The 18,829-nt window shown below is 30.3% G+C and overlaps 3 protein-coding genes across 6 annotated transcripts in view; 1 reads left to right on the forward strand and 2 right to left on the reverse strand.

The window, feature by feature from the left end:
* LOC113372215 (LIM/homeobox protein Lhx3) overlaps nt 1-14,201 on the forward strand; it is a 79,467-nt gene extending 65,266 nt beyond the window's left edge. For 2 of the 4 annotated variants that reach the window (XM_026612537.1, XM_026612539.1), the window contains 5 exons: nt 1,591-1,765; nt 4,922-5,124; nt 7,666-7,864; nt 12,089-12,456; nt 13,979-14,201. In XM_026612537.1, coding sequence (XP_026468322.1) covers nt 1,591-1,765; nt 4,922-5,124; nt 7,666-7,864; nt 12,089-12,456; nt 13,979-14,151 — 1,118 coding nt within the window. In that variant the 3' untranslated portion in view covers nt 14,152-14,201. Of the gene's footprint in view, nt 1-1,590; nt 1,766-4,921; nt 5,131-7,665; nt 7,865-12,088; nt 12,457-13,978 lie in introns of all 4 variants that reach the window. The other 2 variants (XM_026612536.1, XM_026612538.1) reach the window with 2 other exon arrangements.
* Nucleotides 1-15,541, reverse strand: part of LOC113372214 (alpha-methyldopa hypersensitive protein-like) — a 118,301-nt gene extending 102,760 nt beyond the window's left edge. Inside the window, exon 1 of the mRNA XM_026612535.1 lies at nt 15,453-15,541. The gene's annotated coding sequence lies outside the window, so the exon portion shown is untranslated. The remainder of the gene's footprint in view (nt 1-15,452) is intronic.
* An 872-nt stretch (nt 15,542-16,413) lies between these two features.
* The window catches only part of LOC113373418 (protein phosphatase PHLPP-like protein), a 31,703-nt gene continuing 29,287 nt past the window's right edge, over nt 16,414-18,829 (reverse strand). Inside the window, exon 10 of the mRNA XM_026613716.1 lies at nt 16,414-18,765. Coding sequence (XP_026469501.1) covers nt 16,427-18,765 — 2,339 coding nt within the window. The 3' untranslated portion in view covers nt 16,414-16,426. The remainder of the gene's footprint in view (nt 18,766-18,829) is intronic.

Consider the following 18,829-nt stretch of genomic DNA (forward strand, 5'->3'; position numbering starts at 1 on the left):
CGCCTTGATAACGTGAAAGGGAACTGATCTTATGAATCTTGTTTGTTTTACGTCAATTACATGTTTAACACTTGTTCTAACACCGACTAATCCCTTGATATCAAAAATCCACAGGTAAAAAAATCTTTAGAAACGAGGCCTTTTAAATAAAAAAAATATTGCGTGTGTAATGAACATTCATATTCACACCTGTTACGATAAGTTCTCAATCAGCTTTTCTGTTCTGTTCCATGTTAGAAATATACATGTAAACAATTGAGATGGCATTTGAAAACAATAAATTCTTAGGTGTGCAAATGACGCAATATTTTGCTCGCATTAAAAGCACTAGCAAATTGCGTTTATTTTATTTGATACAAACTAAGAAATAATTTGTTACAAAATATGAAATTAGTTTTTTCCTTAATTTGAAGCTTAGACAATCACAAATGCCAGAGCAAAAATGAAAATGCATTACTGGTGGTTGGGGTCACCAAATGTTAAAAATAGTTGTATATGAGACGGAAAAAGTATTCATAGGTTATTTGAATAATTCCAAGTACTTATATACAATAAAATAGTTTACGACTATTTTTTAAATATTTAAATTATCTTAGTGTATATTCAGAATAAATTAAATGATTTTCTATTAAATAACACGAGCTGTAAAAAATTAATACACTACTCTCCATTGAAAATTGTAAGTACCTACTTCAGATTTTTCACTGTCTACAATGAAATAAAATTGCTATACAACATTACAGATTATATCTCGAGCTCTTTAGATTTTCTACATAGTATTATTACACACTAACTAAATTTTCGCATATGTTCGATAAAGCTCGCTCGTAATTATTATCTATTAAATTTTAGTATATAAGAAATCGTAAAGAGATATCGCAGTTAGTAGTGAATATTATCCAAAATATAAACATCATTTTTAGTGTTTGAATTTGCAAAAATGCAAATGGGTAATTTATTTTTAATTTAGTTTAATTAAAATTCACCAAGTAAGTTTCAATTTTATATGACCAATAAGATTGGATATAAGTTAAATTATATACTAATCTTATATTATTTATATATATTTATTATTTAATGCTCATGTTTTTAGATGTGGAAAATGAACAATCATGAATTAGGTGCTTTAAAAATTGATACATTTTTATATAAATGATTTTACAACATATACATTATATTTTATTATACATTTTTTTATTAATTTTAAAATATAAAAAAATTGAATTTTTGTATTCAATATTACATTATAATGCTATTTTCATATCCTTTATATTATATGATTATTATGCTATTCCTATTTATTTTGAACTTCTTCATTATGGTAAGTAAAGAAGGAGCCTTCTTTTTTGTCAAAAATGGAAGCATGTGTGTTTATTATGTATGCATATTTATATATTTGGATACAACATCTCTGCAACGTTTATATATGAATATATACATATATATAATATATATATATATATATATATATAAAAATATATATAAATATATAAATTATTTTGAATTACAAAACACAGAAATTATTATTACAATTTTTTTTTTTGCTCATATTTTTATCAATGATCTAACAAAGTCGATTATATTTTTCAGCGAGTATTCCGAAATGCGGGGGCTGCCATGAATTAATATTGGACAGATTCATATTAAAAGTATTAGAAAGAACTTGGCATGCAAAGTGTTTGCAATGCAGCGAATGTGGTGCCCAACTCGCAGACAAATGCTTTGCGAGGAACGGGCAACTCTACTGCAAGGAAGATTTCTTTAAGTAAGTATCACTGCTAAATTATTAAAATAAATGAATTATTAATAACGTCCTTTTGATGTTATTAAAGCAATTGTTAGGATTAACGTAGGTGAAAAATATCATTAACTTTTTTCGGATTTTATCTCTGAAGTTGGACCTTCGACTGTAGATAGTAGCTAAGTTGAAAGCGAGAGAGCTTTTACTCTTTACATTCGACTGTAGCTAGTAACTAAGTTAAAGGCGAGTGAGCTTTTATTTCTGATTCAACGGATTCAGTATTTTATCAAAAATAAACTAGCTAACAGGGCTATTAATCATGTGAGGCTTAAAGGTGAAGGGTTTAACCAAATCATAAAATATCAAGTATGGGAGGGGGGCTTAGTAAGATATCACAAGTATATATTTTTTACATGAATTTCATAAAAAACCCAGATTTTCTCTGAAAAGTCCAAAAGTTTAATGTTTTTGTAGGTTGAGCAAAAAAGTAGGACGTTAATTTAAAATATCACCAATTATTACCAAGGGGGTGGGAGGGGTCCTAATAGTCTCACTCTATAGTATAACATAGATTCAACATAATATCGTTGCTGTTTAGTTTTTGTCAGTTTCACAAACTTATGTAATCCTTAACTTCAATGACATAACAACAGCTGTAATGTAATAAACTCGTACATTCATGATCCGTTTGCCGTTTGCCGTGTTTTAGAGAGAAATCCGTAAAAGAGCACAATCTCACGCGCTACTTGATAAATATATATATATATATATATATATATATATATATATATATATATATATATATATATGTAGTTTCTGTGTGGCGGCGCTTGATAAGAATTCACGATAATAAACAACAGACAAGGAGCATCGCTTTGATAACAGACAAGTGTGTGCGGGGTCACAGAACTACATCGGACGGGCATCTTCTAGTTTATCATCGATACGATACGACGATGATGGAACGATCGTTTTCGAATTTAAAAATAGCGAGTTTGTATCTCTGATAATATTATATCCGTGTTTATCACGAGATTTTGCATTTGAAAATCGTACGGTTTTTCCGACAAGTATTTTAATTGCGATTGGAGATTCAGATTGGAAAGGAAAAGCCAATGATTCATTACATTTTGGTTTTTACACCCTTGATTCTGAACTTTTTTAATAGTTCAATCATTGTTAATATAACTAGCCCAAATGGGTTCATTCCTTCCAACCCTAAACTATCCGAAACTGACGAAGACTGGTCATGCGCATTCTGGTTCTGATCAATTTGATGGCATTTCCTAATGATTGTATTGCAATTTATTTTACATTAGTACCAGAAAGTAGCATATTTAAATTTTTTATTACAATAACTACATCTGTGAAGAAATAATGTATTTATCTGAATAATTTCTGCTGTGATAAATCTTCTTTTTGGCAAAGTTCTAAAAATTAATAGAACAAACCGTCAATATTTTCACTAAAATATGAAGGCATTAGCTAATTTTAACAATCCCTACAGTAAATATTGACAAAACTCGTGAAATACTTTAAAAACTATTCTGATCTGCTACAGAATATAATTAAATTATTAAATCAATAATGAAAATACTGCAATTTTGCCATACACTCTTTGAATATACCTGACATAATTAATAAAGCTCTAAAATTTATATTTCATCAAAAATTTTGAATTCATATTTATATTTTTATTTATACTAATGATACCCAACCCAAAAAGCCCTAAAATTTATATTTTTTGCGCCAATCATATATTTTTTTATTTTGCTTCATATCAACATGTTTTCAAAATTCAATTATTAATCATAATATACAGAGCTTTAGATACTATAAGTACTTAAATCTTTAGTGAAATTGTAACCATTTTTCGGTTATTATGGTTAGTTTTCATTGTTTTTGTTCTTTTAAACTTTGTACCTGTAATCGTAAATAGAATTTCTAAGACCACAGTCAAAAATAATGATACAATTGCCCCAGGTTTTCTAGAATTAAGACTTTTTGTTGAGCTATGAATCTAAAATTTTCAAAATTGGTCAACACTGGTCCGTTATTAAAAATCTACTATTACTAAATCTACTATTTAATTAGGATTATAAAATGCTAAAGTACTTGACAGTTTTATAATAAAATAATTCGAGTAAAAAATAAAAACTTAATATAAGTATCTACTTCAACGAAATCAACTCTAATATAAGTAGATACTTTGATAAAAAAATGTGTCCAACTTTGTCTTCTACAAGTTTATGTAACTTCAAGATATTTTTTTATTAATAAAACTACGCAAAATTAATGCAATGTAATGATTGTGCTGTATTGAATATGATTTAATAGGCACTTGAAATTTCAAGTATATTGTTTATGTTTAAGGCCAAAAATAAAATTCAATAAAAGAAAATTGACGTTATTGAAATGTGGCATTAGTAGGCATTATTATATCTTCGAATTTATTATGAATACTTGAAATTGATTGCATCATTTCCTAGACATACTGTATATAATAGCAACAGAGTTTTAGATACATTTAGGGGTTGTTTGTCGGTGCTCAGAATAAAATATTGGAGAATAGAAAAATGTAGTATTTTAAATGTGTTTTTCTTGAATAAGAAGTAAAAATAACTATAATGTTAAGAATAATTTCAATTTTCGTATGGTTTAACCTTTGTCAGGTTCAGTTGATCCTTTTTCCGCAACCCCATGTAAACTTTTATATAAGGTAATATAAAACTATTGAGTCTAACTTATAAATAACAATACATCTTATAAAGCAATTAAATGGTTTATACTTAGAAGTTACATTCAAGTATCATAAACTAAACAACAGTGCTTAAAATGCAAAAACTTCGGACCAAAAAATCTTTTGTTTTGAATATTGATACATGTCTATTTATCTTCTGTTAGTGACGACGCATGAATTTAGGTAATGGCTTGTTATACATCTTTTGCCCTCTACTTTAAAATATTATCGGTAAAAACTACATATATATTTTTGAGATAATAATTTCACCCGCAGACTTTTGAACCCCAATAAACCCGATATTGATATGTAGGTTCAAAATTATTTTGGAAATTAGTATAAATTGTTGATAAAAAAAATCTATTATCCTGTGTCAATTATCTTTTGTCCATCGCAATAACCGTGTGTGTTTCGCATGTGTGCGCGCGCTGTCGGTGCAGGCGGTACGGCACGAAGTGTTCCGGGTGCGAGTTGGGCATCCCGCCTACGCAGGTCGTCCGGAGGGCGCAGGAGCATGTCTATCACCTGCAGTGCTTCTGCTGCGCCATGTGCGCCAGACAACTCAACACCGGGGACGAATTCTATCTGATGGAAGACAGAAAACTTGTGTGCAAGCCGGACTACGAGGCCGCGAAGGCCAAAGGTGAGTGTGAGTGTCCCAAAATTTTAGTAGAAATAGTAATAAGAAGTAGTAGAAGGCGATTTATTGGATTAGCGCCCAACATGAGCAAAAGATCTAATTTGTAATTGCTGATACAATTGGGTAGCCCTATAGTAGTTTTTTTGTATTTGGAACCTTTTTCTAGATATTTCGAGTACAAGAAAAATCTAAAAATAAAATTAAATTCACCAACTTTGATGTAAACTCATATATTTGACAAAAAACTAGTATCTTACTTTATGGAGGGCAACTATATTTTCACGTATGTATCTACCTGTACTTGGAAGCAACACTAGACAAGTTAGGAGCCAATTCTCGGTTTAAATAGAAATGTTATGGCTATGCTATATTGCTGGTATATGATTGTATGAGCCAGACGTTTTACACACAAAATCTAACCTTCAAAACGCACAATTATGCCAACCGGTGTAAAAAATGAACAAAAGTTCTAATTTATCCTTGCTGATACACTTGGGCACCTCTATAGCAGTTTTTTGTATATGGAACTGTTACCTCTAGATAATTTTGAGTTCAAAGAAAATCAATAAATGAAATTAAATTCATCAACTTTGATTCATGCACACATTTCTGGTGAAAACAAATATTTTGCTTTAATGGAGGGCAACTAAATTTTTATTTATTTTCAAATTTCAATCTACCTTCTCTTGGAAGAAACACTAGACAAGTTAGGGACCGATTCTCGGATTAAATATAAATGTTATGGTAATGTATGGCTTGATAGCCAGACGTTTTGCACATTAAACCTAACCTCCAAAACGCACAATTGCCAACCGATGTAAAAAATGAACAAAAGATCTAATTTATAATTGCTGATACACTTGGGCACCTCTATAGCAGTTTTTTTTGTATTTGAAACTGTTTCCTCTAGATAATTTTGAGTTCATGAAAAATCAATAAAAAAAATTAAATTCACCAACTTTGATTCAGGCACACATTTTTGACGAAAATAAACATTTTGCTTAAATGGTGGGCAACTAAATTTTTATTTATTTTCAAAAATATATCCACCTGTACTTGGAAGCAACACTAGATAAGTTAGGGGCCGATTCTCGGATTAAATAGACATGTTATGGTAATTCTATATTGCTGGTATATGCTTGTATGAGTTGGTAGTCAGACGTTTCACACATAAAACGTAACCTCCAAAATTCACAAATGTCAAAAACAATAACTAAATTTTTAATGTCTCTCAGATAATACATACATGATGCCAGGTTTTATGTGTAAAATACCTAATTGCATAGCAAATACATTGCTTTTAAACTATTTGTGACTACCAACTCATACGAATATAAACCCGTAACCTAGCATCAGCATAACATTTATTTTTTATCCGAGAATTGGCTCCTGGCCTTATAGTCCAGTCATTTAAGCTTAAATTAGGTAAAAATTTCGGAATTCGAGATACCCAGATGTAAGTCTGTAAATACTTGTATTTTGTACCGTAAAAGTTGTCTCAAAACCTACATATGGTAGGGTGTACGCAACATATGTAGGTTTTGAGATAACTTTTAGGGTGCAAAATACAAGTATTTACAGACTTACAGCTGAGTATCTCGAATTCCAAGGTGAATTTACTATAATGACTGGAGTATTATTAATATTGTTCCCAAGAGAAAAAGGATAAGTTTTTGAAAATAAATGAAAATGCAGTTGCCATCTATTAAAGTAAAATATTTCTTTGCCAAAAATTAGTGTGTGTAAACATGGTACTAATTTAAAATTTATATTTTATCAAAAAATTTGTCCCTTAATGTCGTCTATCAGAGAAAGTTCATAGTTTACTTGGAGAGTTCATATGTTATCAGAAAGTTTGTGAGACAAAAACGATTGAAAAAGGAATTCCACTTTGATAACTTTGATAATTCGGGTTCATAAGGTTAATGGTACTATTAGTATCAATCAGATATATTTGTATTTGTAGAGAAAATTGATAAATATTAAATTCAAACTATAATCCATTACGTATTATTTATCTATTTTTCAATTATGTATATATTCATCTATTTTTCATATAGACTATAATAATTGATACTAATTGTTGTGTATTATTTATATTCAATTGTAGCATTTATTGTATTCATGTGGCATGACAGAAAAAGCTAACAAGAGCGACTCTAATTCGCTGCAAGTATCTTAAATCCAAAATCGTCAATATACAATATTTTAAAGTCATTATCGCCAAGATAAAAATAAATCTATTCACAAAATTAATTAGCATTTTTGGGAATCAGAATTTATTTAAAAATTGGGCAAAAATATTGAATTTTATTTATTGAATTTATTCCAACGATATATTTGAGCTTAATATTTAAAGCTCTATTCTTAACTTTTTTCAAATTGTCCTGTATCTTTTTCAATTCACGGATTTTAATTCCATTTCCTTCATCGCGGGGGCCTAAATCGTGTTCAACAAAGTATTCAACAATAGATCGCCTCTTTTTAGCTAATCACTGCAGTGCAGTGATGTTAACAATGGTTTCTCTCTGTACGTGGACGCAGGTCTGTACTTATTGGATGGCAGTTCTTTGGATGGGGATCAACCAAATAAGAGGCCCAGGACGACAATTACGGCCAAACAGTTAGAGACCCTGAAAAGCGCCTATAATAATAGCCCGAAACCAGCCAGACATGTAAGAGAGCAGCTTTCGCAGGACACGGGCCTGGACATGCGGGTGGTGCAAGTCTGGTTCCAAAATCGGTAAGAAAAATGATAATTGAAAATTAAATCTAATTTAAATCCTAAACTGCGATGGAAAGATACCTTAAACCTAATGCCTACTTAATACTCCAAGAAATTCAATAAATTTCAATAATATTGTATGGAGTTCTAATGTTGAAATAATGTTCGGTACACAATCAGAACCGAGTACAATAATCAAAGATCAAAATCCTTGAAAATTTTCTTAATCATAATAATAAATTTAGATTTCTTTGTTGTCGACGGCGGATTACAATAGTATTTTTAAAAATTATCTTATATAAAATCTCATCGTAAAAACAAGTCTAACAGGCAAATATTTCATTATATCTTCCATAGGAACTGCTTATTTGCTGATAATATATGACACATAACAAATTATAACCTCATCGATTTTGATTGCGTATTCCATTAAAATTTTGTAACAGAAAATATTGATATTCAAAATTCAATCATATTGATGACTGATAAAATCGATAAATTAAACGCGTAAAATTGAGTCTTATTGAAAGTCATGCCCTTTGTTAAAATTTAATTATTTCAATCAATAAAACTGGTTAGAAAAGACTGCAGTAAATAAAACTTTGATGCTGATTCTATCTTGAATAATTTTTATCTTTATAGATTAGATTTTATATGAATTCACCTTCAAAAACTGATCTATCACAATTATTTGGGAAAAACATATTTTTTATATTCACAAACACAATATATGTATATATATATATATATATATATATAATATATATATATATATATATATAATATATATATATATAATATATAATATATATATATATACATATATATACGAATAACTAGATAAAAACTAGATAAAAATAATGAATATACATTTATAAAAAAAGTGAGTTTTTAATAGTTTACTCAAATTCCTTTGAAAAACTATTTGTTTAGCTTCAGCAAAAATCTATTATAATAATTGTTTCTAGTATGAAGGTTTTTATTCTAGTATTTCCATAACTTTCATTTATACTTTTCTACATTTGACGCTGTTTTCTAAATTATATATATTTCTATCATTTTTTTACGCAGACCATGATTTTTTTAATTACTATTATCTCTTTTATTTACAACTGTCTAGTAAAGGACATTCAATAAATTTAATGAATTTACAATAGTCGGCCGAAAAGGGACATTGTATACTACAAGGGCATGTTGGAAAAAACAACTCAGTAGTTGTTTTTCCATTCGATATAAAATTCAAAATATTATTAATTATATAATTTTAACTATTTACTTATTGAATATGATGGTCACCTTAAATTTCTATATTGGCTCGATTCTCAATAACTCTTCAAACGTTCAACAAAATATACGTCACATGTTTTTCCAAAAATAATTTAGATACCTTTAATAATATTAAAAAATTCACCGCTTCAACGAAGGTAAAAGTATATGGCATCATCCGAAAATAATATGGTCATAGGCAAAGTCAAACGGAGGGCGTTAATAAAAGTGTATGTCAGGGCTGAAAGCTCCTTTTCGTCTATAAATTCGGTCTTAAGTGTCTGAAGACGCAGACGAAATGTTATGAAATGGCCCATAAGCCGGAGTTTAGAATTGAAACGATCGGCCGTGTAAGTATACGAGTTAAATATAGAATGAGAGCTGGGCAACGTAATGCAATCATTTTATAGAATATCTAAAAAAAATTCGATAATATAATAGAAACTTTTGCCAAAAATGATGAATTTAAAAAGTGACTATTTCTAATAGTATATTTGAGAGTTATAGTAAAATATAATATATTATTTGGACTAATATTAGTCCACTTGGCTAAGAGGATTTCCATACCCTACTACTATTCCCTTACTCCCTCCCAACTCGAGTCCGTTCATGTTCAACAATAAAAGGTCTTTGGAATTCAGACCGCCCGACCAATAAACCCCACGTATGTAATTTTTCCGGAATAATAGTTCTTGCCAGGCCCTGTTTCGAAATGTTCTTACGATGCCTTTCACCCGCCATTTCATCGCCTCTTCTACGCGTAGCGCGTAGCACCCCTCTACGTTACGTAAAAGCTCGGCATGAGCTTTACTTAATATGGCGCCCGAGAAATGGAATCAAACTGAGCTTTCATTTTCTGAATAATGTAGTTTCAAATCAATATCGAGTTTTTAACAGAAAATGTTGATATTTACGAATTTCAAAATTATTTTACATTTTTAGTAATAATTTTATGTCTCAAATATAAATTTCAATTCATATTATTTTTGTTCAAAAGAGTTTTTTACTCAATGAATCAAAGTTATACATTTTGAAATATTTTTTTTTTGAATTGTCCAAAAACATTTGATTTTTTGATATATGGGAAATGTAATATTTTGCTTTTAAACCGTGATTTATATATTTTTGTGGCCTTTAAATCGGGATTCATATATTTTCGATTGATCACGGTAAGCAAATCAAATGTAAATCATAAATTAATTTATGTTTCCAGATACTGTCATTTTCTGTCGTTAGTAGAGCCTTAGATTTGTAAATATTTTGTAGAGCTTCAAACAAAGAATCCAAAAAGTAAAGAAAAAACAAAAGTTTTTTTAAAAAACCATTTATTTATTTATTCATTGTCGACGTTTCGGAACTAGGTACGTTCCTTCTTCAGGACAAGAAACATGAAACATGATCATGTCAAGAAACATGATCTTGATAAGATTTAGGCAAACAATATATTTAAGAAAAGTAGAAAAAGTTTGATTTTTTATATAAAATGAATAAAACTGTGGAAGAAATAATATTTCTGAAGTATGACAATATAATCAAAATGAAAGTAATGAAAATAAATGAATGGAATTATATAACAAAATATAAGAAATGGTAGAAAATTTGAGAGTTTTTTTTCAAAACAGGGTTAAAAAAGGGAATTACCTGTGTGATTGATTATACACTTTTGTTTGCTAAAAACGATTTTATTGAAAAGTGTGATTTTTTATTACTTTTTGGATTCTTTGTTCGAATCTCTACAATATATATATATATATATATATATATATATATATATATATTAGGGTGGTCCTTAAAATGGTCATTTTCGAATTTCCTTGCTCCCAGGGGTTCCAAATTGATAAAAAACAATTCTCTGAAAGTTTTAGCTCTTAATATTAACGTTTAGATATAGCGCAATTCAATCAAACTTCGTATGGAAAGAGCATGGAAAATTTTTTGAAAATTTAAAAAAAATGTTTTAGGTATAACTTAGCGACAAATGAATGAGTTTTATTCATTCATTTGTTCGCTAAATTACATCTAAAAAACATTTTTAAAATATTTGAAAATTTTCCTATGCTATTTCCATACAAAACTTTGATTGAATTGTGCTCTATCTGAACGTTAACATTAAGAGCTAAAACTTTCAGAGAATTGTTTTTTTATTTGAGCCATTTGAGCCCCTGGGAGCAAGGAAATTCGAAAATGACCATTTTAAGGACCACCTTAATATATATATATAATATATATATATATATATATATATATATATATAATCAAAAATATTAAATTCAATGACAAGTTCACAATGAAAATGTATATGCATAAAAGCGTTATCACAACATTTTCAAGTTCATATTGCCAAAAATAGATCATCGACCGTTGGAAAAAAATATATTACTTTTCATAACTACTTATTTATACAAAATAGTAAATAATTCTAATGCATTAAATTCAATAAATATTTTCATTCCCCAAATAAGAAATATCTTTCTATTATCTTCGAGACATTAGACCCGAGCTTATATATTTTAATACTTTGGAGAATCGTTTTCTTTTCGGCAATATCAATTTTCCGCCGAATTACCTCTGTAGCGAATTCTACAAGGTGAAATACACATGGTAACAAGGCATTCAAAACCGTGAAACATGCTGATAGCAAAGTATTGTGAATATATTCTCGTCTCTAGTCTCTATATATGTATAGGATGGATGATGAGTTTGTAAGTCTTCGCCTTACGCCATTTTGCATGGCAGTATTCTTTCAATCTACTTTTATAGTCGCTCTTTGCAGTCGTGAAAGGAGGGTGAAATGTTTGACGATGTCGTTATGGAGGGTGACTTTATGCGGGGGATGGCATAGACGTTCGTTCGACGCTCTATTTCAAACAGCCAGGGACGGAGGATAGATGAAAATTGATTTTAGAATAATATAATTTATAAAAAATATTTAGAATTTTTTTATCCTAAATGTTTTATTATTATTTTGGACCACAGGCGTGCCAAAGAAAAGCGACTAAAGAAGGATGCAGGACGAACGCGCTGGTCTCAATATTTCCGATCAATGAAAGGCGGTAGCAGTGCTGGTGGTGGTTCTCCAAGACACGACAAATTACTTGACAAAGATGAATTAAAAGTGGACTTGGACAGTTTTAGTCAACACGATCTTAGCAACGACAGTTATGGTACTGTCACTTTAGGAATGGAAGATGGTGCTTCGCCCCATAGTGGTAGGGCTTCGGGTTATTTGCACGGACCAGGCCATACACCACCTTATTTGGGAGCACATTCGCCGTCATCGCAATTGGCTTCTGGTGGCCTTCCTTACCCCAGTTATCATGATCAAATAGTCTACACATCACTAGGTAATTATAAAAAAATATTGTTATATCCGTATTTTCCAGAACAGTTTCTTGCTCATATTCCTTATATTATTTATTTAAAATTATCTATTACTTGTTGGTATTGATATTTTGCATTGAGGCAAGTTATATGAACTTTACGAAATGTGTAAATAATCGACATAATAAATAAAAAATAAATTAATTTGTGAGTGATTAAAAGTATTTCGAGTGGATTTATTACACATCATTGAAAACGAACGAACACGTTAACTCGGAGTATTTTCTAAAAGCAAATTTTCAAAATCAATAATTTTTATAATTGAATCAGATTCCGTAGGATTTTAATGGTTTAGTATGCTCAATAAGCCCAAGTACTCTATCGTTATACCAAGTAAATAGTCTAATTTAAATTTTAACAAACGTCAAAAAAACTACTCATTTTTTCAAACTTTGATGAATTTTTAAAATTACTACTTGGCGTAAGGCCGTAATATTTCAGTAAGTTCTATAAGATAATATATATCGCCCAACAAGTTCTGCAAAATTCGGCTTAATTTATTTTTTCAACAGTTAATTACAAGAAAATGGCTCGGTAGATTTTATCCTAAAACTAATCAGTATCATTGCCAACTAATATCTTTCGAACAGTTTTTATTTTTTTCAAATCGGTTCGGTAGTATGAGCTTAAATGTGGTCGAAAGGTTTAACACTTTTTTCAAATTGTAAAGAAACGGCTTGGCGGATTGTCGCATAAAACTGAGAAACGATAATCCTCATCGAGATGCATCAAGTGGTTTTTAAATTTCTGAAATCGGTTCAGGTGTTCTTGAGCAAACGTCGATTAAAAGGTCTAATTTTGACAAATGCCAAAAAACCATACCAATTTTTGCAAACTTTAAAGAATTTTTAAAATTAAACGACTTGTCGTAGGGCCGTAATATTTTAGTATGGTTTATAAGACTATCGTTAAATCATAAAAATCGTCGAAAAAAATTTTTTTTTAACACTTTATTACAAGAAAACGGCCCGGCCGATCTTTACCAAAAACTAATCAGGACGATTCCCAACCAATATCTTTCGAACGGTTTTGAATTTTGAAAATCGATTCAAAACTGCGGGCTAAAACGTAGACGAAAAATTTTTCACTTTTCTGATGTTCACAAAGAAATGGCTTGGCTGATCGTCGCGCAAAATTAATAAACCCTAGTACTCATCGAGATACATCAAACGGCTTTTGAATTTTTGAATTCGGCCCGGTCGTTTTTGAGAAAACGTCGATTTACGGCAAAAAAATCTATTCACACACACACATGCTTTTTCTAAATTTGGTCTCATTCGATTTAGAATGGCTTGAAACGTCGAGAAAACATAAAACTAGCAAATCGAATTTTTTGATGAAAACATAAACTTCTCCTTCGGGAAATTAAAAAAATATTGTTATATCAGTGTTCTTCAAAAAAAAATTCTTGTCCATATTCCTTTTATCAGTTTTGAAAACTTTTGTTCAAAACATAATTCAAATGACTAACTGTTATTATTAAAGCAGGTTCAAATATGGGTCCAGGTGGAATGTTGCACACAGGGCGAGGCCAAATAAGTCAAGCTGGGGCAATTACATCTGACCTAAGCAACGACTCTAGTACACCGAATGGGTACCCTGATTTTCCGCCGAGCCCGGATTCTTGGCTTGGTGAGGGCGCGGTGACCCATTATTGACCCTTTAATGCAAGTTATAAATCCTTAGCGCAACGAAGACAATAAACGAGTGACCAAGAATTAGAATTCTCCCAAAAGGATAAAAGATTCATTAGAAAAATGATATGGTTGAAACAAATTCATTGCATTTCATTTTTGATATATTTATATCAAATTTTGAATGAATCAAAAAAGAAGTAAAGTGAGGATTCTATCAATTTTCGCCTGATTATTTCCAGTTTATCAGGTAGCTCGTTCTGCCATCTCAACGTACGCGCAAACATTCCTACCTTAGCAAAGACTCACCTGAGCATAATGTGCTATAAGTGCTTTATCAGAATTGTGTGTGAAAATATGCTGATACAATTATGTAAATACTATCTAATTAATTATTTTAGCATATACAATGTTTTGTTAAATAAAAACCAACACAATTAAAAAAAAATCGATGTAATTAGTTCTTGAAATATCCTAAATGGCCAGACAGAAATCTGATAATATATGAATACTAGGGAACAGTTAATTTATATTTGCCTGCTATAAATTTTAAATTTTAAAATTGATTTTATATATGGGCTGGTACTCATATTATAATGGAAATATATGTTTTTAATTTAAAATTAGCTTAAAATTTAATTATATTATATTTTTAGCTCTGTCTGATGGTTATTTCAAATAATAACTGGTTTCAAATTTATCATATTCACCAGATTCTGTTACTAATTACGAGGATTGTATATAATAAAATTGTTTCAATTTGTTGTTCTACAGATAAAAAAATCATTTACTACTATAATACACATACTCATGTCGATACAATTTAATTATAAATAAAAATTGAAGTGTTTTAATTGCTAAACTATTTGTGAAGTGTAAATGTCAACTGTACTTGATAGTTCTATGAAATAGTTAAATAATATTAATGATGAACATTTGTGCAAATTTAAAATATCAAAGAAAATTTTATAGAATTGTATGTTATAAATCCAGGTACATATTTAAAAATCTAGTCGTCTAAATAAAGATTTATCAAACTAGACGTTGTTTTAATAAAGAGTAATTTAATTATAATTTAACTATATTATACCATATTAGAACTAATTATCATAACTGGTCAAAGTTTGTATATAAATAATAAGAGAGAAGTAATTTTGCTTGTAATATAAAATTTCTCAACTTGATTTTGCTTATAGAATTTTGTATACTATTAGGGTCAATTTGTTTTATGAACAATAAAATAAAGAAAAAATTATGTGCTTTGATAATATGAACTAATCGCTTATATTATCATCATAAATTAAATAATTTATTGTAATAAATACCTTTTAATTTTGTGTTGATTAAGCCAGCTTAAATATGTCACACTATTATAATCACTAACACTTTTAAGACTAATTGCATTTTATCAAAGAGAATTCCGTACATAATATGATAATCCATATTTTTACTAATTAAATTAATTAATTAGTTCTAACACATTATAAACAAATTTACAATTTTTATCGATAAATTAATGATTTATAATACAAATCACATACAATTTCGACTTACACACGACGTCTTTGAAAACTATTTGCGAACTGAAAGATTTCACAAAATATCAACTGTATTTATACTATTTATTCTGACAAACCTGTTTTTAATTGTGATAATACGATTGGCTAGGAATATTATAAAATAATATAATTTTGGTAGTGCAATGTTTTTGATTGAATAACGGCTTTCAGATAAGATTCAATACAAAACACCTATCCTTAGTAGGGGTTGCAAACCTTAGTATTTTGATAAAATATTTGTGAATTCTCTTAAACCAGCACTTAAGACTATTTTATCAAAAGAATTTAAAAATTTTAATTGAATTTTGCGATAGTTGCTTAGAGTATTATAAAACTAAATAAAAATATAAAATTAACAGTAAGCATAAATTTATATTAAAAATAAATTACATATTTTTGTATAGCTAAAAATATAATTAGTATAAACTTAAACAAAAATCTTCTAAAGATATAAGTCTCAATCAAATAGTATATATTTTTCAAATATAAATTAAAGTTGCATAAATATAAAACTATATCTAAAATCACGATACTCTTTTCACATACACAGTCATACAAATAGCAAATTATATCGAAGACTTATAGTATAAACTTATTGTTAACCAATTGTAAAATTTAAGTAAGTATAGTACATATATTATAAAATCACTTTCATAAAATAAGTTTGATGAATTTTATTAAAAATTATGTTTTAAATGCTCTCAACTATTTAATTATAAAAGGCGTGCCTTTGTTCATATTTACAATTCTGTAGTTGCTACTCCCCAATATTGCTGCATCCTGTTGTCACCTTCAGGATCCCATTGTGGTTTTTCCTGCATGACATTGAAATCATATTCCAAATTATAAGGCATAAGCCTTTGGAGACTTCCAAAATATGCAGCATTCGGCCCTCCATTTAAACCTGGCCTGCCTGAACCAAATCGAACTGCAGGTTTTAATGAAGCAGCTGCAAAATTCCTGGCACTCCCAAAATGTCTAGATAAAAATGTATTATTTAATGGAGTTGGTGTAACACCTGCTAAATGTGGACTGCTGGATGAAAGACTTCTTTGACTTCTCAAGGTAGATGGAGCAGTTCTTCTAGGCACGCCTCTTGTCAAGGTATTGAGTTCTTTGTCAAATAATAATTGTGTATTTTGTTCGAGCATATACTCCCAACATTTGAACTGCTCTTCAGATAAACCTGAATCTGTCTCTTCGCGTTCTTCGTCAATTTTGGACCGGATAGATCTTGCGACTTTTAAACCACTATTTGCTCGTGATGTTGCACTTTCAGTTGGTGCTTGGTCACTTTGGCCACTCGGAGAGGACCTATCGCTATTTCGTGGTGACATTCTAGTACTTACCGAATGGCAACAATTATTTTGCAATTCGCAACAACAACCACAACCACAAACTTCCGAAGGAGCAACTGGACTTGCTTTGCTACGAATTGTACTTCGTAACTCCCTCATCAACTGTTCCACATCACTAGGATGATCATTGAATTTTATTACGATGATACTTATATTACTTTCAGCACCATAACTTTGTGCCATATCTTGCAGACGTTTTGCAGCTAATATCACGTTTTCTTGGGCTCGCACTTCTTCAGCTGCAGCTTCTGGGCTCAAAACTTCCCACAAATGCTTATTGGCGATGATAACAAATTCATCTTGGTCGGTTAGAGTCAATTCAGCTACTTCAGGATCAGGAGTGATCAATGGAAAAGAAGCACTGTTACCAATTCTTCTACATGGAGTGGGCGGTGTTAAACGCAATACACCATTTGGTCGCCCAACAACTGCGGTTGCTTCACCAACACTGGCTAAACGCAATATGTACCTTCGTGTCGAAGGTAAAAATTCATTATCAGCTCGTTTAGTTCTAGAAATATGACACAAAGTTACGTCTACTCCTGCACGCTGTCCACGCTGTTTCAACTCACGATGTGCTGATAATAAAGTATATTTCATATACTCTGTACAAGTTTCTTTAACAGTTAGTTCTTCTAATAAAAGTCTTGGTATGGTTTTGAGAAGTATATCAGGTAGTTCACCACTAGACTCTCCATCAAATAATCCAAATAACCCTTCCGTATTACAAAACGCAGGTAATCTTAACTGCGATATACACAATTTATTTCTATCTCCTGCAGTTTCTGAAAATCCTACTCTCCATGGCGGGTCCAAATGACCATCACCTCCTTCTCTGTAGGGCCATGGGGTTGATGGTAAGGCAGCCCTATTTCTGCCACTGACATCAACCAAACTCATTGGTCTTTGGGATCTGCACGCCTGAAATTGTCTTGGATCGACATGCAATTGAGAATTACATGATAAATCTAAGAATTGTAGTTGCGGTGGAACTAAAGACTCCAAATTTATCCTATCTAGTTGGTTGTGTGCTAGATCCAGCACACGAAGACATTTTGATTCAGAAAATCCAGGAGCAGATTGCAAACGATTGGAATGGACTCTAAGTACTGATAAATGTTCCAAAGCTGCCAAATTGTCAGGTAAATGTTGTAATCTATTACCGGACAAAACTAACTCTTCCAGTTCATTCAAAGCAGCAATGCAGCTTTCCGGTAAAGTTGCTAAACTATTATAAGCTGCATGCCATATTTTTATATTCGAAAATGACGATACAGTATCCGTAATCGACTCTGTCAAACAATTAGCTGTTAAATACAACCGTTCCAATACATAAGTTACATCTTCCGTAGGTGGCAATTGAGTCAATCTGTTATTAGACAAATTCAAAACCCTCAATTGCGTGCATGATGAAAAAAAATTATCCGGCAACGATGTGATACGATTACACTGTAAAAATATTTCTTGTAGTGCAAGTCTTCTTCTGGGCAAAGAAGGTAATTTTTGGATCTCGTTATAACCCAATTGTAAAGTATGCAATGAGCTCAACTCGCTGCAAAATAAATGTTCAGGTAATGATTGAATTTTATTGTGACTTGCAAATAAAACTTGCAGATCATGGCAACTGCAAACCCACGTGGGAAGCTCTGTTAGGGCGTTGTAGGATACATCAAAATGTTGGAGATTTGATGGCGGTGGTGAAATAATCAGCTTCTTTAATTCTAAAAATAAAAATAAGGGTTAGTGTTTTTATATATATATATATCTTATACAGTCATCATATTT

This window comes from Ctenocephalides felis, unplaced genomic scaffold (assembly GCF_003426905.1).
Source record: "Ctenocephalides felis isolate EL2017-DRISC unplaced genomic scaffold, ASM342690v1 CF-g0.4_SCAFFOLD_01604, whole genome shotgun sequence".
NCBI lineage: Eukaryota > Metazoa > Arthropoda > Insecta > Siphonaptera > Pulicidae > Ctenocephalides > Ctenocephalides felis.